Genomic DNA, 27,129 nt, shown 5'->3' with positions numbered 1-27,129 from the left:
AATTAGAAAAAGACACCAAATATTCTAATTTTTAATAAGCTACATTTTTGCTAGGTGGGCACATTTCAAATTTGAGAGCAAGTAATGAAAAATCTAGTTTATTCATAGAACATTAGCCAAAGTAGTAGGAAGAGAAAATAAATTATTTTGAAAAAGGGTTTCAGCCACCTATAGAGAAGAGATGCTTTAAGGATCTTCTTTACTATTCCCACATATCTAGTTTTTTACCTGTGCAGGAAGACGTAGTGGAACTCATGAGCTGTTTTTCCATATTACACTTAACCATAAAATACAACCATATTTTGTCAAGCATGTTGTGCAATTCATATTTTTCCCAGTGAGTTATGCAAATGAAGAAAATTAAATTAGTGGAGTTAATCATTGGAAATTGTTTCATGTCAATGCAGTCATAATGTAGGAATTTTCAACAGTCTGGTATAAGAAATAATATTTGCATGTGGTTGTCTTCTAATACAGTCTGGAGAAACTGCACTCCATGTGGCTTCTCGATATGGTCATGTTGAGGTAGTTCATTATCTCTGTAGCATTGGATCGAATCCTAATTTTCAAGATAAAGTAAGTAATGAAGATTTATTTACACATATTTGTGTAAAGTGAGAGTAGCTTCTGAAAAGCAAATATAGTTGTGAAGTGTTTTTTATTTAAAATATGTTAATAAGTTCAGAAATATAAAAAGCTGTCTTTGTCTTTTCTCCTCTCTCTCTCTCTCTCTCTCTCTCTCTCTCTCTCTCTCTCTGTGTGTGTGTGTGTGTGTGTGTGTGAGAGAGAGAGAGAGAGAGAGAGAGAAAGAGAGAGAGAGAAATTCATTGTGAACATATGAGCTGGAACTACTGATAGTTTTGCTTTGTTTTTCCCCACAAGAGTATGGTATAGGTTGAATTGAAAGTGCATGGTGATCCCAAATCACACACTGAGTTTCCCTGGCTGAGGAGAGACTTAAACCTGGGCCTACTGAGTACTAGTACAACCTCTGAAACTCTGTACCATGCTGGACATTTATTCAAGTGATAGAACATTAATGTAGGGAAGGCTCCTATAACATCTGGAACTGTAGGGTTAGATTTTAATAACAGAATAACAGAGTTAGAAGGGACCTTGGAAGTCTTCTGTTCCAGCCCCATGCTCAAGCAGGAGACCTCATACCATTCCAGACAAATCTCTTTTTAAAATTCCAGTGATGGAGCACCCACAACTTATGGAGGCAAGCCATTCCACTGACTTAACTATTCTTACTGTCAGGAAATTTCTCCTTAATTCTAGGTTACATCTCTCCTTGATAAGTTTACATCTGTTACTTCCTTTCCTGTGTTAAGGTGCTTTGGAGAGTAGGTTGACCCCATCTTCTTTGTGACAGCCCCTTAGATATTGGAAGATTGCTTCATATCCTACATTTATAGGATAGCACATGAAACATGAATAAATAATGACATGGAATATACTTATTTATTGAGTCAAAATTTACAGTGACGTTTTAAATAGTGGTAAAGCAAAAAGGATGTGAGACATAACTTTATTAATTTAAGTCCTTCAAAATTACTTTATAGGAAGAAGAAACTCCTTTGCACTGTGCTGCTTGGCATGGCTATTTTCTTGTTACCAAAGCACTTTGTACGGCAGGCTGTAACGTGAACATTAAAAATAAAGAAGGGGAAACTCCACTTCTGACAGCTTCAGCTAGAGGTTACCATGATATTGTGGAATGTTTGGCAGAACATGGCGCTGACCTTGATGCAACTGACAAGGTTAGTTTATGGTTGAATGAGAAACATTTAACAGGCTTTTAAATAATACAAAGCTTTCTGTGTTATGTTCTTTAATAATTCTTTGGATATAGCATTCAATATTTATTATTAAATAAAGATATTCTTTAAAAACTAAATACACTCATAAGCACTCTTTGTTGTAAATGCAGTTATTTTTATGAGATCTCAGCACTGTGTAGCGATTAACTCAGTTGTTATTTGACTTCACGGTTGACTATTTCAGTCGCCTTTATTGTTCAGTATCCTTCCCTTATATTAGATTTCCTTATTCAGCCTGAATGATCCCTTTTTGCTACTATATACTTTGTATAGTTGTCTAAAGGATTTTTTCAAACTAAGTAGAAAAACAAGTAACTTTAAGAGGTATCTCTCACTTTTTGTACACTAGCTCATTTATGGGGAGAGGCTCTGTAGGAGAGCTCCATTGCAAGCATTCCCCTGCAGAGCCAACTAGAGGAGGTTCCTCCCAAAGTGATGGCAATTCCTCCTACTCATTTGCCTTAATTTCAAATACTTCCTTTTATTGAACATCCTGCCCATTTGCTTGCATTTATCAGTATCTTTTATTACCATGTACTGAGCCGATGTAAAATAACAAACACACACACACATTTTTAAACAGTTAATTGGGAAAGAAAATGTACCTTATTTTTGCATAAATATGGTAATTCTGGAAAGGATGCCCATTTTTTTCTTGAAAATTAGATTTCTTGAAATACGTGATTATTGAATTAAAAAGGGGGGGAAAACCCATTTCATGTAGAATTTATCCATACCGTAGGCATCTAACATATTCCATATCTATATCTACATACGACGGGTATTGCCATAATAGGTCTGGAGATTTTATATATATATTCATAGAAATTTTGTTTGCAGCAGAAGAAATAATTACCTGTGTTTATTATTTTAGGATGGACACATAGCCCTTCACCTTGCTGTACGAAGATGTCAGATGGAGGTAGTAAAAATGCTGATTAGTCGGTGTTGTTCTATAGATTTTCAAGATAGACATGGTAACACTCCTCTTCACGTAGCCTGCAAAGATGGAAATGTCCCCATTGTAATGGCACTCTGTGAAGCAAACTGTAACATCGATATGACAAACAAGGTAATAAAAATAATAAATCTAATCCTATAAGTATTTATCATGAGTGTACATTAAAATACCTTTTTTTAGTGAACTACATTTATATTTGGGAAAAATACAGGATTTAATTTTTGTGCAATAGCTATGTTTTAAGGACATAGAGGGATCTTTCCCTACGGCCACTAGAGCCAGTAGGAGAATAAATATTGTACTGTATGGTGCCATTGGCATCTGTTTACTAGCTTTCCTAATGAAAACTGCTTTCTGTCCTTTTTTGTAACTATTAACAATTTATTTGGTTTTGAACTTTTGAAGCTGTATTATCTTGCATAGGTATCTCTTCTGTGCCATTGTCCAAATAAGCAATTATTATGCAGTGTAAGCTATAGGACTGATTAAATATAATTAGTATACGTCTGTATTTCCAAGTTAGTTATTCAGTCATATTTTTCAATAGCAGGTAGATGAACATTTCTCTCAACCTAATTATCAAGCTGTCCCATTCTGTGTAGCAGGTGGAATAAGGAGGCAACTGCTCTAAGTAAATCAATGTTTACGGGAAGGGGAAGCACATGCACTTATACACTTTCCCATCCTAAAACCGTAGACAGATGGTCAGCAACCTTGCACTTTCTGCAGACTTTCTGCTGATCATAACTCTCCTTATACCCATGTACATCTGAACCTGCACCTATCAACTACTTTCAGTTCCCCATTTCTCACAATTCCAGTCCTTGTGTTCTAAATGTATTTGAAACAAGCAAGCTTAGCAAAATCATGTTAAGTAAAATACAATTGCAGTTTAGATTACAATTAGTTCCTTCAGATTGTAAAACTGAACATAGCACAGACTTTGGTTCAATACTTTTTCCATGTGGCCTGATTTAATTCACCTGGGCCTAAATCTTTCACAGAAAAACAATAGCCAATATTTTCGTTTTCCACAGTCTCCGTTTCTTGTCTGTAAGGACAACACAAATCATAAGCAAGAAGATAAGATTAAAGGGACTCTGGGGTGAAGGGTCTACAATCGTTTCATAGGGGCGTATAAGGAATTTTATTGGGAGACACAAACAACCTCAATAGGTTTAGGACTCATGATAAGAGCCTTGGTGGAGCAGTGGGCTAATGCCTCCCTAAGTAACACCAGCTGCCTGCAATTAGTGCAGGTTCGCATCCCACCAGGCTCAAGGTTGACTCAGCCTTCCATCCTTCCGAGGTAGGTAAAATGAGGACCCAGATTGTTGGGGGCAATTAAGCTGACTTTGTAATAATGCCGCTGGGGGGTGTATGAAAGCCCTAATAAGCAGGCATATACATAGAATGAAGGCTACTGCTAAGCTTGTAAGCCGCCCTGAGTCTTCGGAGAAGGGCGGGATATAAATGGAATTAAAAAAAAAAAAGTTTATGGATGATAAAGGACAGAACAATGATTATGTTTTATAAATCAGAAAGAGTTAGAGAGGAGATCCCTCTGACAAATTTTGTTTTTTCCCCCTCTTTTTTCTCATTTAATTAATCACAAACAGCTGTCAGATAATAATTCTCCTTTCAGTAGACCTTCAAAAATTAGTATTAACTGTAATGCAAAAATGTCTGTTGTTCTTCTAGTAATGATATTTAAAAGCTCAATACCTCGTATACTTGCTTTGTGGAAATGGGTTAGTAAATTACATGAAATATGAAAAAATAATAAAATCTAAATAACTATCTTGATTGTTTGGATTTCCTTATAGAATTATTTTCAAATGGTGTTGATGATGAAAAAAACAAGACAGATTTGGATGTCTACTACTGTATAATGAACGACATCTGAATAATGAAACATTTTAGTTGCCAAAAAAACCAGTTGATTTCAAGAGTGCTAGCATTAAGGAACATTTTTGAAATTTAGGGAATTAAGTAGAATTGCAGTACAGTTTTGTCATCTAAAATAAAACCCTGTGACCTTCTGTGCTAAAACTTCAAAATGAAAATGTTGGATTTTTAGCTGATCCCGTGAAAACATATGTTTGAATCATTTTTGAGTGTAAATGTCACCAGCTGCCACCTAAAAAGTTTATGTAAATGAGCCCTCTGTCATCTTGTATTAGTTTAATCTTGACTGATTGAGCAATTAAAACCAGAGCCATGCTAGAAACTGTTTATCAGTAAAGCAGAATTAAGAGCAAACAATCCAGCTTTTGTTATTTCAATTATCTTATCTTTGTTTGGTCCAGAGGATTTGGCACAAAAATTTTGGGGGGAGAAGTGCATGGAAGGAATTTGGAATTGCTTCCAAAGGGAGATAGATGTTTCCAAATAAAGGTTGGCTTGTAGTTGCTTTTATTCAACTTCTTCTGAGAATAACATTAGCACAAATGAAGCAACCAAATGCTTTGAGATAGAATAAAACATAAAACCCATAGAAACTTAGATAGTATATAATTGCATTATCTTTTTTTTCTGTGGCTGTTACATCTGAAAAACACATAAAATTCTTAGCAGATTCTTATTTTTCTTACTATGGGCCAAGTGGATTATTATCTGATGATTTATCTTAAACCTATTTCAAAGTATTATCTAAAATATGAAATGAAATCAAGAAACATTCTACTCTATTCTGGGCATTCCCAAAACCTGTTCCAGAGGAATTCCCTAGTTATCTTATAAAACGAGGTCTCCTTGCAGGACCAGAAATTTAGACAGAAATTGTCTTTGAAAAATAAAAATGCTAAAAGTATTACTACTTGTCAGGAGTGTTTCTGTTCGTATGGTTCAATATTTTATTTTATATTTTTACTTTTTTAGATTTCTGTAGAAAGAATTCACTTCTTTTAGTGTATTAAGTATAATTTTAAAAAATATTAAGAGATAGATAACTACCAAAAATAGGAAAGTCTCAATGTCTGAGAGAAGTATTGTATTCTAAGCCCCACATATATAGATCCAACTTTTGGGGTGAATAAATGGCTTTTTTTTTTTAGCGGATTTGATGGAGAATGGGAAATGGACTTCATATATCTATTTGAGGAATGATTTTATCTGGTTTTTTGGGGGGAAGATAGATTGGTTTTGGACACTTGACTTATTGTATCTAATAAATCAGCAATTATAAGAGATGGTATAAAGAAGCAAATATGGATTAATATCAATCAATGATCCAGTATCGATTAGGATTAATATTTGGGATGATTCAGGATTGAAGCCATGGTAAATTTTCTACCAGTTGATTACAATAACAGTTTGTTAACAGAGGGTTTTGCACTTTTAACCTTGTCTTTTTCTTATTGTTTACAATTTTTTATTATTCTTACCGGTATATTCTTAACATAATAAGTTCATTATTATTGCTTTTACTGTTAACTGTTGTGTTATTAATATAGTTTATAAATGACAGGCTGTTTGCGAGTAGATTTAGTTCAACACTGAATTTTATTGGCCTTTTTCGCAAGGGATGGGAAACTAATATTGTTACATTATAATAATTAGCATTCAGCTAGGGAGGACGTTAAATGTATATGTGTTTTAGTAATTTTTAAGACACTTTTTTATTAATGTCTTTTGTTGTTTTTTCTTTTGTTTTTTTTAATATTTTGATGTTTTGTATTTTAATCTTTTATGAACAAGCTAAAAATTTTGAAAGAAAAAAAATGCACATGTTTTCCCGGCTTTGTAAAATCGGTAGAAGAGACAGTACGTTCCTTTTATACCCATTTCATAGTTTTCTCTTCTGGACAGTAAGCATTATTTTATTGTTCAAGATTAGATGGTTATCAGTCTAAAATCTCAGAATTATATTGCAATATAATTGAGAAGGGGATCCAGAGAAAGGGTGATGTTTTTCTTCCTTCCTAAGGGAATATAAGAAAAGTAGACTTTTGATTATATATCATCTTCCTGCTAGTATTCTAATTCCACAAATTCATAAATTGTCAGGAGATTAATCCATTTGACAGTTTTTCCTACTACCTACTGATTTATATTTAACTGATAAATTCATCTTACTTCCTAATGTTCAGTTGGTGTAAAGTCATCAGTACAGAATAAAACTATTGACAAAAATTCCAAATTCCTGGAATTTCTGCTATAATTGAACAGCAGAATTCTTCCTCACCACAACAAAGATTAAAACATAAAATGGAAATTCCCTTGTTTCCCCTCTCATATAATGATTTAACCTAATATTTACTTATTTGTCATAATTCACTAGCTGATCATGGACCTATTTTGAGTTTGTGGTTTTTTGTTTTTGTTTTTTACTATAAGGAAATTACCTTTGTCCTGTTTCACTTCAGATTAGTAGGCAAGGCTAAGCTCAAAATAAATTGAAAGCTCTTTGTATGCTACAAATATATCTTGGAACACTTTATGCTTGGCTCAATAAATCTGTGCACTTTGTGGGAGTTGTCTGTATTGCTGAAATTAAAGTAGTACATATATGGGACTGGACAGCTCTAAAGAATTGCCGTCATCTGAATTGTAAAGATGGAAGTTCATAACATTTTTAAGTGCAAGGATATAGCAGTGCATGAAAATTTAAAATTAATTTTTAATTTGTAATGTACTGTAAGTAAAGTTTGCTCACTTGGCCCAGAAGAAATGAAAATCAAATGTGCATCTGAGATGACCAGCTGTCCTGTTGTTGTTATGCTCTTATATGATTTATTCCTGTAAAATGGGCATTTTATGGGACTTTTCTCATTGTAAGTTGCTTGATGTATTTAAACTGTTCTACTGAGGGCATATTTTCCTTTGCCAACTGACCACGAAATGAATTTGTAGATTTACCAGTTTTATTATTTAGCAAAAACACTGTGTTTCTTTTATAGTATGGGCGAACTCCTTTACATCTGGCTGCAAATAATGGAATCCTTGATGTGGTCCGGTACCTCTGTCTTAGCGGGGCTAATGTGGAGGCTTTAACATCTGTAAGTATGACCTATTTGTTTTCTGCTTATTAGCAGTTTTCTATTAAAAACAGTGGAGTCCTTAGAACTACCTGAGTTTGGTTGTTTGTTTGCAGATGGTTCATTACCCAACTAGGTAACATCAGTGCAGGTGAGTGAGGGGTTTGTTCTTTGTTTATATAGAATATCTGGCTCTGACAGTTTTGAATTGGCAGGGAAACTATAAGCTACATGCATATGCATCAATAAGTTTAAGTTTAACTGTATTGAATCCGGCTAAGAATTTCCAAGGGTCACTTTGTGGCCAGAAACAATAGTATAAATAGATATGCATTGTGAAAATGTTCCCAACACCAGGAAGAGTTTCACATTCTAAATATATGGTAATAATATGTCACAGATGTAAAGAACTCAGTGGCCTTGGATGTAGAATAGAATAACAGAATTATTCATCTAGTCTAGCCCCCTGCCCAAGCCAGAGTCCCTATAACATTTCTGACAGATGGCAGTCCAGTTTCTTCTTGAAAGCCTCCAGTGATGAAGCGCCAACAACATCTGAAGGCAGTCTGTTCCACTGGTTGATTGTTCTTACTGTCAGGAAATTTCTCCTTATTTCCAGGTTGAATCTCTCCTTGATCAGTTTCCATCCATTATTCCTTGTCTGGCCTTCAGGTGTTTTGGAAAATAGGTTGGTCCCCTCCTCTCTGTGACAGCCTCTCAAATATTGGAACACTGCTATAATGTCTCCCATGGTCCTTCTCTTCACTAGACTAGCCATGCCCAGTTCCTGTAACCGTTCTTCATATGTTTTAGCTTCCAGTCCCTTAATCGTCCTTGTTGCTCTTCTCTGCACTCTCTCCAGAGTCTCAACATCTTTCTTATGGTGTGGAGACCAAAATTGTTTGCAGTATTCTAGTTGTGGTCTTACTAAGGCTTTATACTAGAGTGGTATTAGTACCTCACGTGATTTTGATTGAATCCCTCTGTTAATGCAACTTAGGATCACATTCTTTTTTCTACATTTGTAGCCATAGCAAGGTACTTCTGACAATATAGAGACATTTTACTATTATAAAACTAACAGTAAGCAATTATTAACTTGATCCATTTATGTCAACTGAAATGCAGAACAATATTGCATAAACAAATCAAGATACGGAATTTTATATCCACGTGTGTGTATGTATGTATGTGTTTACTAAAGAGTCATCTTCCATCACTCTCCAATAAGTAACTTCTAGAAAGTACTGTCCCCCCCCCACAAATAAATATAATTATAATAAAGTGAAGGAGCACAGTGAAAAAAAGACTAAGTCTGACTATAAAGACCAAATGGTACAACAACCAGTCTTATGATTGAAGTGGTAAATAGCTTCTGCCTTTTAGGATCAGCCATCAACAATATGCTCAAGAAATAGACCATAGACTAGCACTTTATAGAGTAGTCATGAAGGCTTTGGAAAAAAATATGCTGAGATGCTTTTATACCTACGCAGATCAGAATAGTGCAGACAATGGTATTGCCTATGACACTTATGGAAGGGAATGTCAGTTTTGAAAAAGCCAGATAGAGCATTGATGCTTCTGATCTTGGAAGATTCCTGAAAATACCAAAGATAGCCAAGAAAACAACAAACGGAAATTAACAAAATCAACCCAAAGTTTTCAAGAGCAGGCTCCTCTGATAAATCTGTAATGGTGGGAAATGTGGAAGGAAGTAGAAGAAATGGATAATCAGCAGCAAGGTGGATAAACTCAGATACCATGGCAATCGGTGCACCAAGGACCAGGCTAGGGACAGGTCTTCATGGAGAAAATCTATGTGGTCGCTAAGAGTTGACACCAACTTAATGGCACATAATCACTCAGAAAATATTGAATTATAGAATTCTATGGTGTTTGTAAACATTATCACCAAAAAGCAAAATATGGACAAAATAAAGCTAAGGTTAGGGGGGAAAAAGACATTGGAGTTGGAGAAAAAAGTGATTACGCTGAGCTTGTCGATCAGAAGGTCGGCAGTTTGGTGGGTCGAATCCCGAGTACTGCGTAACAGACTGAGCTCCTGTTACTCGTCCCAGCTGTGCGGGGGAACCTTTACCTTTTTAATATCAAGAATGGTAACCACTAATCTGTAATGCATTAGGCCTAAATGAATGTTACATTGTACACAATTCTTGCATTTTGAATAACATTTTCATCTGGTCATTTCTGTTCTTATGTTTGTGCCAGCCAAAATAGGAAATTTAGATCCTTATTTGCATGTGTGTATTTTTAGCTATCGCTTATGTTACTTTTGTTGATCTAATTATTCTTTGCAAAGATATAGAGGGTTAAAAATAAATATAAATTTTTCCAAGCTCTAGATTCTGCAAGTAAAATAACTTCCTCTTGCTAAAAAAACCCCGCCAGATCCTCCTTGAAATAAAAGCTCTAAAATGTCAGAATACTGCTAAGCTTCAGATAATGTTGTGAGGAAATGATTTTTAGGTCCCTATGCTGATTTGTATTTCTAGTCAGAAATATTTTGACATTTATTAATTCACATAAAAATATTAATTTAGGCTGGGCAGGATGGAGCATTCTATTTTATGTTGTTGCCATGAAATATAAATACTTTTTAACTCTTCTAATATTTATTTCTCAAAACATATAGAGTAGGTTACAACAATTTGAAAATATGAATTAGTAAAAGGTAAAGGTAAAGGTTCCCCCGCACGTGCGTGCTAGTCGTTTCCAACTCTAGGGGCCGGTGCTCATCTCCGTTTCAAAGCCGAAGAGCCAGCGCTCATCCGAGGATGTCTCCGTGGTCATGTGGCCGGCATGACTAGGCGCCAAAGGCACACGGAACGCTGTTACCTTCCCACCGTAGTGGTCCCTATTTTTCTACTTGCATTTTTATGTGCTTTCGAACTGCTAGGTTGGCAGAAGCTATAATACACCTGAACATTTCATTCTAATATTCTGCTTATATCTATGGGGACAATGGGAGCAATCAGTGCATCTCTTTGTTAAATCTGTCTGTAGAACAAAAAAATAATTAATACACCATTTTCAGCTACTAAATATTCAGCTGAAAACTTCAGCACCAGTGATATCCTTACAGAGCTGATGCCTGTATTCTAATCATTGCTTAGATCGATGCTTGTAAGGCAAGAATTGCTAAGTGATACTGCTATGATGCATGTTTGGCTTCAGTACCATTAGCATAGCTGAGTCATAAGTCTAATTAAGACTTCTGTAGGAATATCCTTGTCCATCAAGTTTTTCTTTGCTGCTTCCTAGTGGTGGGGACGGGAGATGTTCATGGGAGAGATGAGCAAAGAAAATCAGGAGTGACACAAGAGTTTACGGGGGTACTTATAAGTCTGTGAACCCTTTTGAATGTTAAACATTTCTGCATAAGAATGATCTAAAACATTATCTGTTTTCCACAAAAGTCCTAAAACTAGATAAAGAGAACCCAATTAAAGAAATGTCTCAAAGCCATTTACTTATTTATGATTGATTGATTGATTGATTGATGAAAATTATTCTGGTTGGGCCAAGAATTTTCAGGTGATAAGGTTTTTCAGAGGTTTGATGCCACAACTGAAAAGACAAGCTTTTCTTAGCATTCTTTAATTGGCTGCAGCCAGAGTCTGCTCCTCCAGATATGATGGAACAGGAGTGGTCTTTAATAAACGCATTGGATTATTTAAATAAATAAAATAATAAAATAAATAATAAAATAAATAATAAAATATTTTGCTTCTTGTATAATTTAGACACAATTTTCAATACCTTGCTTCCTATTAGATTAGTAAAAATATATTGGCTTCACCATCTTCTAAAGCATTTTTGTATTGCTCATAAGAAAGAAAAATAAAAGCACTTTAAAAAAGTAGAATGTTGCTTTAAGATGCTAAATTTTAAACATCAAATATCAAATAATTGTAAGGATGACAAGCTAATTTTTATGTTAAATGCATTTAAGATTCCATACACGATATCTTCTAATCTGTTTCTTTCTGAAAGTTTATTTTCTTACCATTTTCATACTATCAGTAGAGCGGTGGTACTTCTTCATATAAAAAGGGACGCGGTGGCTCAGTGGGTTAGGACGCTGAGCTTGTCGATCAGAAGGTCGGCAGTTTGGCGGGTCGAATCCCGAGTGCTGCGTAACAGAGTGAGTGCCTGTTATTCGTCCCAGCTTCTGCCAACCTAGCAGTTTGAAAGCACGTAAAAATGCAAGTAGAAAAATAGGGACCATTACGGTGGGAAGGTAACAGCGTTCTGTGCGCCTTTGGCGTCTAGTCATGCCGGCCACATGACCACGGAGACGTCCTCGGACAAGCGCTGGCTCTTCGGCTTTGAAACGGAGATGAGCACCGGCCCCTAGAGTTGGAAACGACTAGCACGCATGTGCGGGGGAACCTTTACCTTTACCTTACCTTTACTTCTTCATATATGGACAAAAATTCATTTTAACTGGCTATTTGTCTTCTAATAGGATGGGAAAACAGCAGAAGATCTGGCTAGAACAGAGCAGCATGACCATGTAGCTAGTCTGCTTACAAGGTTGAAAAAGGTAAAGGAATGAAATCGCATTATTACTTATAGTTAAATTTATATCCTGTTTTTCTGTTTAAGTAAGTAGTCAGAGCATCTTATAGTAAGCACATACAGTGACTTATAATGAAGAACCAAGCTTTGTATACTTCCACCTAACACTTTAAAAGATTTTATGAAACTTGGAAACAGTGATTGATAATTTGTTGTCAGTTCTAGAGAATTCTAAAAATCAAGTAGACATTTTAGCAATGAACTGTTTAATTGTAAGATAAAAATGTAGGTAATTTTGATATTAATTTTAGCAATGAACTGTTTAATTGTAAGATAAAAATGTAAGTAATTTTGATATTAATTGAAATTGATTAGTGAAAAAAGGAGAAATTTCATTTAGTAATAGTAATTAATGGCTTACTAACTTTTCATTAAAATAATTTGTAAGATATCTGCAACCTGAAGAGAGCTAGTTTGGTGTAGTAATTAAAGCATCAAGCTAGAAACTGGGAAACTGTTGAGTTCTGGTCCTGCCTTAGGCATGACGCCAGCAGCTAGATAACATTGGGCCCATCATTCTTTCTTAGTTCTAAAAAAGGAGGCCAAGAAAGCAACAGGGATTTGTCTAGGCAGTAACTAGGAGTCAACACCGACTCAAAGGCATCAAAAGAAAACACTCACAACATAGCACCATAATGATAGGAAGAACATATTGAATATGTAAAGCAGGTCTATATTATCAGTATGCTAATGACATATTCAGGCCAAGCCAGAGATGCCATAAAAAGCCTCTTTCTGGAGCTGTCAGGATCTGGATGAAGCAAACAAGCTCAAATCATCCAAGACCAAGTTACTTTTTGCCGAAAAACATGTCAGTGCAGTAACAATGGTTCCTGTAGTCACTCAACAAGTTATATGTCCCTGAAGAAATAGGTCTGTTACTTGAGAATACTTCTGAACTCATGGTTCCTGCTTAAACAGCAGGGGTCACTGTGGTTAGAGAAACCAATAACCAGATCATCTTAAGGCTGAAACATACTGCTCAAAAAAATAAAGGGAACACTTAAACAACACAATGTACTGTATTTAATAGTAGGATGTCTTATCTTGTGTTCCCTTTATTTTTTTGAGCAATATATTTCAATGAACTATAAGTGGGACAGCCTTTGGAAACAATCTAGAAACTCCAGTTAATTCAAAATATGCTGGCTATTAGTCTGCTGATGAGATGATAACTCAGTACAGTGTCATAATTCGAAGCATTTTGCTTCCAAGTCCATTTAGCCACTACTATTACAGCTTATAAGTTACAGGGAATTAAGTAGCACATAAATAGTTAACTGGCATATATGAATGTGAAATCACAGCTGCTAATGTTCACCTTTGTACAATTAAATTATTCCCAAGAACTTAGGATATCATAATGTATCGATCGATGTATATACACAGATCCAAGCATTGTGGCCTTTTTTAATTGATAAGATGGAAATTTTGTCAATGCACAGATTTTCTAAATACCATTCCATATTTTTTGACATGGCATCAAGTGTGCCAATAATCACTGGGACCAGCCTGGCTGGTTTATGCCATAATGTTTTGATTTTCAGATCCTGATACTTTGTGATTTTCTCCAATTCTTTGTCTTCTGTTCCTATTATTTTTATTACACCATCCATTTCTTTATTCTTTCATTGGATTTGTACAGTCACCCATTTCACATACGTGACCCTAAGCAACTTACAATAAAGCAGATAAGCTAAATAGTATAAGAAGTAAAACTCATAGCAGCTGAGCATCAGTGTATTTTACCAATCTAATTTAGAAATCTCAGGAATGCCTACCCATTCTCCCATCTCCGTTAAAGTTTTATGTAATAAGGTTTTGATGGTAGCAGGTTGGCATGGGCATCCTTGTAGGCATGGCCATTTGGGTTGTATTTTTAATTTATTATTTTATTTTTGTGTTACTACTATTTAATTCACTTTGGTCAAAACTACCTAGAGATGTAAGACTGGGTAGTTAATGTTGTTAATTAAATAATTTGTTATTTTAATCAGAATGCTAAATCGGGATAGCTGTCTTTTTTCTTGGAAAATGTATTACAAAGCATATTTAATATTTCTCATCATAACGTTGTGTCTGATTTAATCCCTGTTTTACCTTTAGGATACACATAGGGCATTATTCATCCAGCATCTCAAACCTACTCATAATCTACAACCAAGAATAAAAATTAAACTCTTTGGCCACTCTTCATCTGGTAAAACAACTCTGGTAGAGTCTTTAAAGTGTGGGCTACTGAGAAGCTTCTTCAGGAGGCGCAGACCAAGACTCGCATCTACAAATTCTGTCCGATTTCCTCCTTCACCTTTATCTAATAAGCCAACAGGTACCACTTTTAAGGATGCTTTTGTGTTATCAGCACTGGGAAAAACATTAGAACAGCTTTTTCATTTTTGTATTTACGATAAGCGTGGCCACATTCTGTAATGCACTACTGCATTCCTTTGTAAATGGAGGCTGAATCAAACGGCTCTTTTTAGAGAGAAATGTACACCGTCTATGCCATCACGAAAGCAAATGCATACTCAAGTAGAAGGAAAGTTGTACTTCATAATAGTAGAGCACTGACAGTGTGGTGAGGAAAGTGGTTTGTTTCATTTTGTTCGACAGCCTGTTTTCTATTTCAGTGATACATTAAGGTAGCAACATTTGGTCTCACAAGACAAGGTGAATCAGGTCTAGTCAGTATTTGGATAATAAATCACCAGGGAATACATGGATAGTAGGCTAAACTGGAAAGCTGAAAAAGCATCTCTAAAATTAGTAGTATCAAACTGTTGCCAATGAAACAGCATGATTATTTCCATGTAGTTACTATGAGTCAAGTTCAATCCGAGAGCATCTTTAGGTTTCATAATGATCAAAGATTTAAAATGGGTAAGATATGAAGAGCAATAACACACGGGAATTCATTATAGTTAATTGTGAAGGAAGTATGTTTTTCTACTGCCCCAATGTTGCTTTTATAGTACAAGGAAAATGCAATATCCCTAAGGCATATACAGTATCTAGCCTTCAGTAAACTCATCTTAATATCTGAAATAAATTAGTGAAATAATTAGTAAAAACCATGCTTTTCAATTGATTGCCTTAGCTAAGCCTTTCACAGCAATAATAGTTAGATTGTCAAGTAGGGCTTATGAAAAGAGAGATTGTTAGTACAAGGCACCCCAATCTCTCACCCTCTTCCCCCCAAATGAGATTTTTTTTGCAAATCGTGAGTCATCCAGAAGCTTTATTCCATATGATAAAAACCAAATGCTTTCAAGTTTTTTTCAAGTGATATCTCATAAAACGTCAACATTTCACAAGATCTTACAAGATTTGGGGGCAGGAACTCTGGGAATTACCGTATGCACAATTGCACACTACAGTAACAAAGATTACCAATAGCACCATTGCAAAAAAAATGTAAAATATAGCTCCATTTTCAGTGGCTTCTTTTGTAAATTAGAAATAAAATAGTTTATATTCCATAGTGATCCTAAGTATTTTTAAATAGCTTATATTCTATGATGATCATAAGTTTATATTTTTACACTATAGTGTTTTAAACAAATTTCTGTGTTTTGTTTATAGCTATTATGCTTAGGAACTTCTGATGAGGGAGCTTGTTAGGGGTTTTTTTTTCATTTAACTATAAGTGTTTTAACAGATCATTTAATTTAATTTTTAATTTAATAATATTTCTATACCGCCCTTCTCCCTGAGGACTCAGGGCGGTGTACAGGGCAAGAATAAAACACAGAAATTTACAAAAACTAAAAGATAATTAAATGCATGCCCGATTAAAATACAATTGATACATAGTAAAAAGCCCCAATAAAAATAATAAAAAACCCCACCAATCCCCCCTCAGGCCAGGCCGGCTTGCTCGAACAAGTATGTTTTCAGATCGCGGCGAAAGGAGCGCAGATCGGGCGCCGTCCGGAGCTCAACCGGTAACTGGTTCCATAGCTCCGGGGCGCCCACAGAGAAGGATCTCCCCCTGGGGGCCACCAGTCGGCATTCTCTGATCGGTGGCACCCTGAGGAGGCCCTCTCTGTGGGAACGCACAGGGCGCAGGGAGCTTGATGCCGGCAGCAGATGTTCCCTGAGGTACTCCGGCCCCATGCCATGGAGGGCTTTAAACACCATTACTAGCACCTTGAATCTCACCCGGAAGACAACTGGTAACCAATGCAGCTCACGGAGCAGAGGTGTGACATGGGAGTATCGGGAGACTCCCAACACAACTCTCGCGGCTGCATTCTGTACCAGCTGGAGCCTCCGGGTGGTCCTCAAGGGAAGCCCCATGTAGAGAGCGTTGCAGTAGTCTAGACGAGAGGTCACGAGCGTGTGAGTGACCGTGCATAAATCATCCCGGCTTAGATAGGGCCGCAACTGGCGCACCAGGCGAACCTGGGCGAAAGCCCCCCTAGTCACAGCCACCATGTGATCTTCCAAGGTGAGCCGCGAATCTAGGAGGACTCCCAAGTTGCGAGCCCTATCTATGGGGGGTAATAATTCACCCCCCATAGAAAGAGATGGAATATCCGAATAGACCCGGGATGAAGGTATGCAAAGCCACTCGGTCTTGTCGGGGTTGAGTTGAAGTCTGTTCCTCCCCATCCAGACCCGAACCGCCTCCAGGCAACGGGACATCACGTTGAGGGCATCACTGGGGTGGTTTGGGGTAGAAAGAAAAAGCTGGGTATCATCAGCGTACTGATGATACCCAACTCCAAAGCCACGAATGATCTCACCCAGCGGTTTCATATAGATGTTGAACAGGAGAGGCGAGAGGACCGACCCCTGAGGAACTCCACAAACGAGAGACCTCGCAGTCGACCTCTGCCCTCCTGTCAACACCGACTGCGAGCGTCCCTGGAGATAGGAGGAGAACCACTGTAAAACCGTGCCTCCCACTCCCAATCCCCTGAGACGCCGCAGCAGGATACCATGGTCGATGGTATCGAAAGCCGCTGAGAGGTCTAATAGGACTAGAACAGAGGAACGACCCCTGTCCCGAGCCCTCCAGAGATCATTCACCAGCGTGACCAATGCCGTCTCCGTGCTGTGCCCGGGCCTGAAACCCGATTGGTACGGGTCTAGATAATCCGCTTCATCCAGGACCAAAGGGAGCTGATGCGCCACCACACTCTCAACAACCTTCGCAAGAAAGCGAAGGTTGGAGACCGGACGAAAGTTGTTCAATACAGCTGGGTCCAAGGCAGGCTTCTTGAGGAGGGGCCTCACCACCGCCTCTTTCAAGACGGCAGGGAAGCTACCCTCACTCAAAGAAGCTGATATAACTGCCTGGAACCAGCTGCGTGTCCTCTCCCGGGCTGCATAAACCAGCCAGGAAGGGCACGGGTCCAATAAACGTGGTGGAGCTCAGTCTCCCCATAATCCTGTCCACTTCCTCCGGAGTAACAGAATCAAACTCCTCCCAAGTGATATCGACAAGACCACCCGCGTCCTGATCGTCAGACTCTGCCCAGTCAGAGTCCAGACCGGTCCGAATCCGAGCGATTTTGTCCGACAGATAATTGTTAAACTCCTCGGCACGACCCTGCAAGGGTTCCTCCCTCACCTCCTGATTAAGGAGGGAGCGAGTCACCCTAAACAGAGCGGCCGGGCGATTATCCGCGGACGCGATAAGGGTAGCGAAGTGATTAGACCTCGCCACCCTTATCGCAGCGAGATAAGACCTAATATGGATCATCCTTTCCGTAGGTGGAAATCTGCATGGTAAGTAAGATAAAAGTTTTTCTTGTGAAGCATCATGCTTATTTTTACTCTGTATAAATACTTTATATTGGGGCCGTCCAACTTTGACAACTTTTAAGACTTGTGAATTTCAGTTCCAGAATTCCCCAGTCAGCATAGTTGACTGGAGAATTCTGGGAGCTGAAGTCCAAGTTGCCAAGGTTGGACATCCCTGCTTGATATAGATAAGATGTTATTTTTAAGTAAGTCTGTTACCAATTAACTGAGATTTAAAAATTGGATGGGAGGTAAGCTCTCATTACTTGTTTAATTCTTGAATGCTTAGACTTTAATGCCTGTTAGGAAAAGATGGATCAGGTCAAGGCCCATGAGAAAGAAGCTTGATATAAATCACCATGCCTTATTTGTTCATTGGTTTTTTACAAAATGTGAGCAAAGGCTAAAGAGAGTTTGCCATACTTTTGAACAGGATATTGTCAGATTCCCTATAGACAAGGAATTAGAATGCTAAGAAATCTGGAAATCAGATCCTATGAAGAATATTTGTAAAAACTGACTAAAGAATAGAGGAGTTTTGCATGATAGCTACCGGTATATTGAAATATCTAGTGTTGTCATGTGCTGTACAAAAACAGAGCAGGAGTATTCTTTGTTGCTCTAGAGATTATAATTGCTGCCAGATCTGTATTCATAAAGACTCCGTCACTATATGCTCTTCAGTCAGAAATTTGAGAAGATATCCTTTGGATCCCCCAATATATTTCTTGGGCTTCTGACACTTGGAATTAAGGAATCAAGGATGGCCTTTTTTTCCTTTTGACTGAACCCTTGGTCTCCATCATATTCCTGAATGGTTACATTTTATATTAAAAATAAGAAATTGGAAATCAACTTTGATTGTACAGGTTCCATGGGTAAGGTCTGATCGCTTTGTCTTTTGAAAGAGAAAAAACTGAAATCAGTCAGTCAGTATTGGAGGAGACCATCACAGTCTTGAATATTCGGCTGTGCAAAGCTTTTGGTTTTTGTCCTTGCTTCAGGGATCCTAACAGCTGCATCCTTTGGAAAATTTATGCACCAATTTCAAAGGTTGCACCTGTTTGTCGACACAACTGTGTATACATACAGCCATAAACTTCGTTATCAGTTGGCAGTTTCAGTGCTTCAAGGACAGGTGCTTCCCTTGCACTAATCCACTTTGAATCTATATTCTGATATTTAGTATACTCCTATTGAGCATAAACCCTGTCCCTTATTAGGCTAGCTAACTTGAGAATCGTTGTATCTACTATTTATTTAATCTTACCTGGGCTTCACATTTAAGAGTTTTCTCCTTACTTACAGTATGCTAAATATATTACCTTCTATGTTTTTGGAAAGAAATATAACAATTTTTTAAAGCAATCTTGCACTTAATGGATATGGTTGTGTAGAATCAGAAAATATCCTTTTCTATGGGGTAACCACTTTAACCTATTAATACTTCTTCTAAGCAAATAGAGTAGTAAGGCAAAGAATTAATATATTATTATATAATCCATCTACAGTGAAAATACCTAAATTTGATCTGTCGTTATTTCAATCAAAAGTTAAATATGGTCTAATGCAGGGGTAGGCAACCTCGGCTCTTTTATGACTCATGGACTTCAACTCCCAGAATTCCTGAGCCAGCTTGGCTGGCCCAGGAATTCTGGGAGTTGAAGTCCATGAGTCATAAAAGAGCTGAGGTTGCCTACCCCTGGTCTAATGGAAAGCTTAGTGTTAGAATCATGATCATTTTTCAATGGTGAGGTTTTATTTATTTATTATTATTATTATTTATTGCTAGATTTATATTCCTGCTTTTTGCCACAGAAGTTGAAGGTCCCTCCTCTTAGTTTTCCCGACAACAGTAACCTTATGAATCAGGTTGGGCTGAGAGAAAGTGGCTGATCCAAAGTCACACCATGACCTTCCTAATCCAGCATCTTAGCAACGTCTGGTAACTTTTTAATCTGCAGTGTGCTAAAGCAGGGTTCTCCAACCTGTGGGCCGCAGTCCAGTACCAGGCTGCGGCCTGTTGACCAGCAGGCCGTGGAAATGGCTGGTGAGTGCACACACATGTGCGCGCACCCCCCACTCATGCTAGCAACCCCGTTTGCACATGCGCAGGAGTGCTAGTGCCACCATCAGCATCACACAATCACTATTGGCCCATTTGTGCATGCGCACGGTTGCTAGTGGCCTACTTGCATGGGCACGCAGGGACCTGCACTGCTGCCAGCACCGCTACGGGTGCACATGGTCCACTTGCACATGCATGCAAGAGGTTTGCAGGAGGATTCTGCTCACCTATATTAAAAATATAATGTTTTTAGTATATTGGTGTATTAACTTGGTTCTCTACTAGAACAGGTTAGAAGAGTGCAAATATATATGTTTTCTGAGGTTTTCGCGGGAAATTCTACGTGGGGAAAAACCCGAATGACCAAAGATATATATACATACATACATACATATATATATACATATATACATATATATACGTATATATACATATATATACATATATATACATATATATATAATGTAAGGCCTATCAAGCAAAATCTCTGTTTATTCCTCTAATTGGAAAATAGTCAGTTTCTTTAATGATACAGAATAGCATGTTGATATTCTAAGTGAAAGTGTTTACAAATTGGCCTCTGAGCAACTTCAGAGGATTTCACCTTCCAATTCAGTGGTTACAGCACAGTCTAAACTGTTCAGGAGAGTCCAGTATCATCAGTCAAGGTTTATGCAGAAGAGGGTAAAGGGTAAAGGAAATTGGCTTCATAAGCTGCCTTCCACACGGATGCATGGTGCATGTGCAGATGGGAACTCTGATGTTAATTAAATAAAATAAAATTACATTGCATTAAATAATTCAAAAGCCAGCTGTTTGACTTTGGGCCAGTCAGTCTCTCTCTCAAGCCAACTCACTTCATGGAATTGTTGTTGTGGGGGGAAAAATTGGAGGAAGAAGAAGGAATATTACGGTAGTTATGTTCACCAGCTTGTTATTTATAAAAAATAATAAAGGTGGGATAAAAAATAAAAATATATATTTGGAGGGCCTCAAGTTGGGAAAGGCTAAATACAGAGTTAAGAGTATGCTTGGGAACCTTCTTGGGAACCCTACAGATTTTGTGTACTTTCGTTTGTTTATCATTAGGAATATGAGAGAAATATTGCGCAAAAAGGGTTGTTCCCAAAAACCTAAGTCTTTTCTAAGGTAAATGGATGACTCTGACTGTTGATGGTACTGGGACTTTTCATCATCTGCATCTTACCAAGCCTGCACTCTTACCACTTTTGATTCTACATAGTTTGAAATCATTAAGTGGCCAACTTTCCAAAGTTTATAATCTTTAATTTATATTCTTTCTCTTATCCAGTTTCAGTAAGTATTTCAAATCTGTATCCTGGCTGTGAGAATGTTAGCGTGAGAAGCCGAAGCATGATGTTTGAGCCAGGCCTGACCAAAGGGATGTTGGAAGTATTTGTTTCTCCCTCTCATCATTCCCATTGCTCTATGGATGACCAGTCCACAAAGGGCATTGATGTGCAGAATGCTTATTTGAATGGTAAAGTATAAACTTTGGTTTTATGCTATTAACATCTGAGCTTCTTGAGCTTAAATACATCCTATTTTTTCCACTGGACTTATTGTGGTACTTTTTAAAGACGTCTACAGGTTAATTTTGAAGAAGGTAAAAGTAAATTGGGTGAGGGGTGGGGAGTCTGAATGGAGACTTACGGATAGTTTACAAAATAATGGGACATCCAGCAAATGTAAAACATTCTGAGAAAAATATTGTCTATGGAGATTCTCAGTCATCCAGGTCATGGTTGTCCCAAAAGTGCTTTTTCAAGAAGGAACTGGACTTTCTTTGTTTTTTCTTGAAGACATTTCACTTCTCAGCCAAAAAAAATTCTTCAGTTCTGACTGAATGGTAGGGAGTGGAAGAAGTTATATTCCAGTCATTTGGTCGTTAGCGCACTTTCTGAGAGTCATTGGGGCCACTTGGAGGTTTATCTGTGCCCTCAGGGTCACCTGAATAGTACAAATGGGTGTGGAACCTTTTTGGAACTGCTGAAAGGACTGTGCGGTAAACAGGAGATGGGTGGTGTCTTATCCCTCCTCCTCTATTGAGAGAGGGCTGTCCAGTTTTAACATAGATGGCCTCTTTGACCCCTCTTTCAAACCATGTGGACTTTGCTGTCTTCAAACGAGTGGCCTTTGTATTTCAAATGCAGATGGACTGCTGAATCTTGTTCTGAGAAAAATATTGTGATTTCTGTCTCTGGAAATAATGTTTTGTTAACATTTCATAATTTCTTTCATTTCTTTCATACTTTTTGTTCTGGTAGGAATTGGTGATTTCAGTGTATGGGAATTCTCTGGAAATCCTGTCTATTTCTGCTGCTATGATTATTTTGCTGCAAATGACCCCACCTCAGTTCACATTGTGCTTTTTAGCCTTGAAGAACCTTATGAAATACAGTTGAACCAAGTGACCTTTTGGCTTAGTTTTTTAAAATCACTAGTTCCCGTTGAAGAACCTATAGGTATGTTTATTTACATGATGAGCGTACTGATGAGATATCTTAGTCATACTGTCTTAAATTGCTTATAAACTGTATCTATTAATGTCATTGTTCCATACTTTAGAAAAGATTCAATTCACGTAATTCAGGATCATCTTTACTTTATCTCAGTGAATCACTTTTCACCTGTTATGTGACATTTTCATTGAAAAACAGAATTAAAATGCATTGATTAAATTTCTGTCCAAACAGCGTTACTAAAATTTTAATTAAATGGTCACATCATGGGATTAAAAGATTTTCTATTCCATGCTGACACTATTAAAGATAACCCGTTAATATTTTAATGTTGCTATTTTCTTCTCCTGTGCAAAGCTTCCTCAGCTATGCAGATAAAATGACTGTTTTCATTTACACCTGTCCCTTCCCTTCCCTCCCCTCCCCCCAAGAGTTTTGAAGAACCTTGAACCAGCCATGCCACATCCTTAAGTAGCTGCAGCGTCTTCTTGGCTTTCCCAGGGACCAGTTCCCCAGGGACACCTCCCTTGCAAGCAAAAAGAATCCCCTTGAATGATTTGCATAGGCTGGGTATTTATCTTTTGCAAACAGTCACTCAAGGTACATTGGAATTAATTGGCTTTTCCCAAGTCAGCCATATGTACATTCCTATTTGTTGCACATTCATTCAATATTTTTTTTTGTATGGGAAGATTTACTGCATCAACAAGTTGGAGAAAATAAATGCTGGAACTAAGAATTGTTTTCAGATATTTCAACAGTCACTGAAGTGCACATTGAATTTTTAAGAAATGTGCATAGATGTTAATTATTAACACTGAATTTTATTTTCAGTGCAGCGTTTTTGCACATCATCAGGAACCAATACTGATTACATTCTGAGAAATATTTATGTTAGAATAACTCCTGTACAATTATATGTCTGTGCGTATATCTGTGTACATGTGCATGTATGTGTGTGTGTGTGTGTATGTTTAATATACATGTGTGTTTATATGTGTGATTGATATATAGATATAAATAATATGTAGCCAATTTTGAAACCTCAACCTGATCCAACCCCCTTCTTTGAATATTAAATAATAGTTGGAGCTTTTGGCTTTGGGGAGAGACTGACCACTTGACTCCCAACATTAGCAGGAATGCTGTTTCATTGTCAGCAACATTTTCAATAGTGTTACTTCATGAAGGAATCTGCTACAATGTGTGGATATATATGTGTGTTCGAACATATATATTCATTTGAAATATTAAATATTTATTTGAAATATTGAACGCTTAAGCATTCTTCTAGTGAATATAAAATGTAAATCCATGTTTATAATTCAAAGAAATAAAAGAAGTTAGAATGTGTTTTTACATTATTTGCATTTAATGGAAATATTGGTTTTTGCTCATTGATTTTTGTGGTAATGCTACTGAGTATTGTAATTAATTACTACAAGGTTGAAACCACTATTTTTTAAAAAAAACATAACGTTATTTCTCCAGATGATGTATTTGTGCAGAGTTGTGTTTAGTGTTACCTCATTCTTGTCCCAATTGTATCTCTTTCTCACTCTCTCTCACTTTCCCATTCTTTTTCATGGTATCTCCAAGGCTTTCATACTTAATTCTCTCTTTGTGTAAGTACTGTAAAGTTGCATTCATATCATTGTATGAATGGGTTTTAGATCAGTTATTCCTTGCCTTTAATATCTACCATAAATTTGCAGTACTGTAGATATTGAATCTAATGGATAAATTCTTTTAAAAAAACTAACCTCTAAAATGTATATTTATTTAGTAAATGGACAGTTTGTGACTATTTATTCCCATTTATAATGTGTTTTCTTTGTTTCATAAAATGGAGTAATATGAATAAATGTAGAATAAATATAGCCAATCTCTTCAGACCAAGAACACAAAGTATACAGAAGCATATTACAGTAACAGGAAGACAAATCTGTTTGTCCTGAAAGTCTTCATTCTTTGTCTTCTGAAGCTTTCGGAGGAAGGCTGAAAACCCCACCTCATGTTGCACTGGTGGCTACACATGCAGATATTGTGAATCTTCCACGTTCTGCTGGAGGAGAGTTCCAATATGAGAAAGATACATCACTTTTGAAAGAAATTAGGAATAGGTAAGAGAGAAAACATAATATCAATTACAGGAATATATTCTATATTTTGAAATTAGCATATTTTAACTCTTTCATATACATGAACTAACTGAATTAATTTAACTTTTTTAAAGAAAAATGAAGTGCTCCTATGCACAGGAAAAGAATAAGTCCATATTAATTATACTATTTTATACTTCAAGAAGCAATAGTTTCTCTTATAGGACTGTGTTGCCACCATCTTGAAGACTTCTCCACCTTCCATGCCTTGACAGAATGGACTAAAAGCTTCTAGTGTCTGTAAAAGTTTTTAATACATTCTAGGTTTTTTTATTCCAGTGCAAATTTATTTTAGATTTAGTAGTTTAAGCAAGCTAGAAGCATGAGTTCCTAGACAGTCTGGATTAACCATTGATACAATAAATAGATTTCTGACTTCAGAAATAAAAAAATGAACTATGTTTAAAATTAGAAGAAACATCCAGTCTCCCTTTATTTTTGGAGAAACTGGATAAGGGACCAGTATAGCTCCTCTTTGAGGGAGATGGTCAGTTAAGAAGTATGAAATATAAATAAAAATAAATGTAGTGAAGAAAATAAATAGTTAAAACAGAAACAAGTGATTGAATTTAACGGAACTTGCTTTCAAATACCCACAGAGTCAAACAACAAGTGGATTGCTTCATTTGTGATCTCAAGAAAAAATTTAAATCTGCCAAATTTATTTAGTTAGAAAAAGGTAAAATTGGACTTTGGGATTAAAATGATAATCATTTTATTTTTAGGTTTGGGAATGACCTTCACATTTTGGACAGATTATTTATTCTAGATGCTGGAGCATCAGGTTCAAAAGATATGAAGATTCTCCGAAACCATCTTCAAGAGTTGCGCAGTCAGATTATCTCTGTAAGTTGTATGTACACCCACTGTGTAATCACTGAGCAGGTCCTTACCTATTTTGAATTCAACTACAGTTATGCCACTCCTGATATGGGAGAATGTTAAAAATAATAGTTAGATTGGAGTCACATTTATATGAATTAGAACAGAAATGTACTCTTTTGCTTATTAAGTTTTTATCATAATACATTGTTTTTTTAAAACATGTCTCAACAAAGTTGAACTTTTTTTGGTGGGAGAATTCCTGCCCATTTTTTAGAAGACAACAAGACTGTCCTCCAACCTAGCAACCTATTAAAACTGCAACTCCTTGAATTTTCATATAGCTGCCTAAGAATTCTGGGAACTGAAGGGCTGTTGTATTGGAGGTCATTAGGTTAAGGAAAGCTAGTTCAGTGTTTTTTAAATTTATCAATGAATATATTATTGATTTTATTCTATTTGTAACTTACATAACTTCAGTCAATAGAGATTAAGCCACACTTTAGGTTTGGCTTACCGTATCTTGTTTTAAGTGTTGTGGTCAATATATGTTGCCCAATCTTTTAGGCTGGTTGACTTGTGGCAATAATGTTATTAGTCTTATTAGCAGGAAACAGAGTATATGTTGTAGCTAATAATACTGCCCACTATATATGTTAAAACTATTGGTTTTCTGTGCTAAATTATTTAACACATGCAACTTTATGTTCAGTAACTACACAAATGCCTGCCCATTTTATGAAAGAATATCCTATTTATCCACTTAATAAAACCTTTGATTGCTATAGCAAGTGAAAAAGGCAATTTAGGAGTTATTTTTATGAAATAAGAAAAATAGTCCAAGCAATAGAGATAAGAGGAAAGATGAAACTCAACTTCAGGTGGGATGTTTGCATTGATTTGAGAAATAAAATCTTTTTCATGAAACAAGTTCAAATTTCATCTAACCACTGAATAAAAAATATATTTGCACAAAGGGGCCATATGTCAGTAATTTCAGTGTAATCTGTAATTTCACTTACAGGAAATTAGGCTATCCACAGGATATAGTCAACTTATGACAGCTCATTATTTGTGTAAATTATTCAAATTGCTAATAAAGAATTAGGGAGGCTGAGATGGCCATTTCGAACTTATTTTCTCATCAGTCAGTCATACCCTTTATCTGAGATTCGAACCTGGGCTGATTATATATTAGGCAGTTGTTTTAACTCCCTGAGCCACAGCTTCTTTCTCTCTTTATTAGCAGGAAGCAAGGGAGATATGTGTTAAGTATTTGTCAAGGCTTTTTTTGAATACACCTTGCTAATTAACTCTTTCTTTCCTGTTTTTGCCTAACCCAAGGCTATCCACAGGATATAGTCAACTTATGACAGCTCATTATTTGTGTAACTTATTCAAATTGCTAATAAAGAATTAGGGAGGCTGAATAATTTACACAAATAATGAGCTGTCATAAGTTGACTATATCCTGT

At 36.6% G+C, this 27,129-nt stretch overlaps 1 protein-coding gene and 2 long non-coding RNA genes across 5 annotated transcripts in view; 1 reads left to right on the top strand and 2 right to left on the bottom strand.

Moving 5' to 3' along the window:
- The window catches only part of DAPK1 (death associated protein kinase 1), an 82,623-nt gene that overhangs the window by 49,932 nt on the left and 5,562 nt on the right, over positions 1–27,129 (top strand). For 2 of the 3 annotated variants that reach the window (XM_081315743.1, XM_081315742.1), the window contains exons 15-24: positions 478–576; positions 1,566–1,763; positions 2,698–2,895; positions 7,686–7,784; positions 12,256–12,333; positions 14,475–14,697; positions 21,500–21,688; positions 22,476–22,673; positions 24,655–24,793; positions 25,558–25,678. In XM_081315743.1, coding sequence (XP_081171869.1) covers positions 478–576; positions 1,566–1,763; positions 2,698–2,895; positions 7,686–7,784; positions 12,256–12,333; positions 14,475–14,697; positions 21,500–21,688; positions 22,476–22,673; positions 24,655–24,793; positions 25,558–25,678 — 1,542 coding nt within the window. The remainder of the gene's footprint in view (positions 1–477; positions 577–1,565; positions 1,764–2,697; positions 2,896–7,685; positions 7,785–12,255; positions 12,334–14,474; positions 14,698–21,499; positions 21,689–22,475; positions 22,674–24,654; positions 24,794–25,557; positions 25,679–27,129) is intronic. The other variant, XM_081315744.1, reaches the window with a different exon arrangement.
- LOC308661038 lies at positions 62–12,140 on the bottom strand. Its single transcript, XR_014024874.1, has 3 exons — positions 11,794–12,140; positions 2,680–2,822; positions 62–559 (listed from the first exon to the last, which is right to left on the bottom strand). It is a non-coding gene; the product is annotated as an uncharacterized lncRNA (long non-coding RNA).
- Positions 22,713–27,129, bottom strand: part of LOC308661039 — a 40,198-nt gene continuing 35,781 nt past the window's right edge. The window contains exon 3 of the long non-coding RNA XR_014024875.1: positions 22,713–24,770. This is a non-coding gene — a long non-coding RNA (uncharacterized lncRNA). The remainder of the gene's footprint in view (positions 24,771–27,129) is intronic.

This window comes from Vipera berus (assembly GCF_964194415.1).
Source record: "Vipera berus genome assembly, chromosome: 2".
NCBI classification, from domain to species: Eukaryota; Metazoa; Chordata; class Lepidosauria; order Squamata; family Viperidae; genus Vipera; species Vipera berus.
This window is presented reverse-complemented; position numbering and strand designations above follow the sequence as displayed.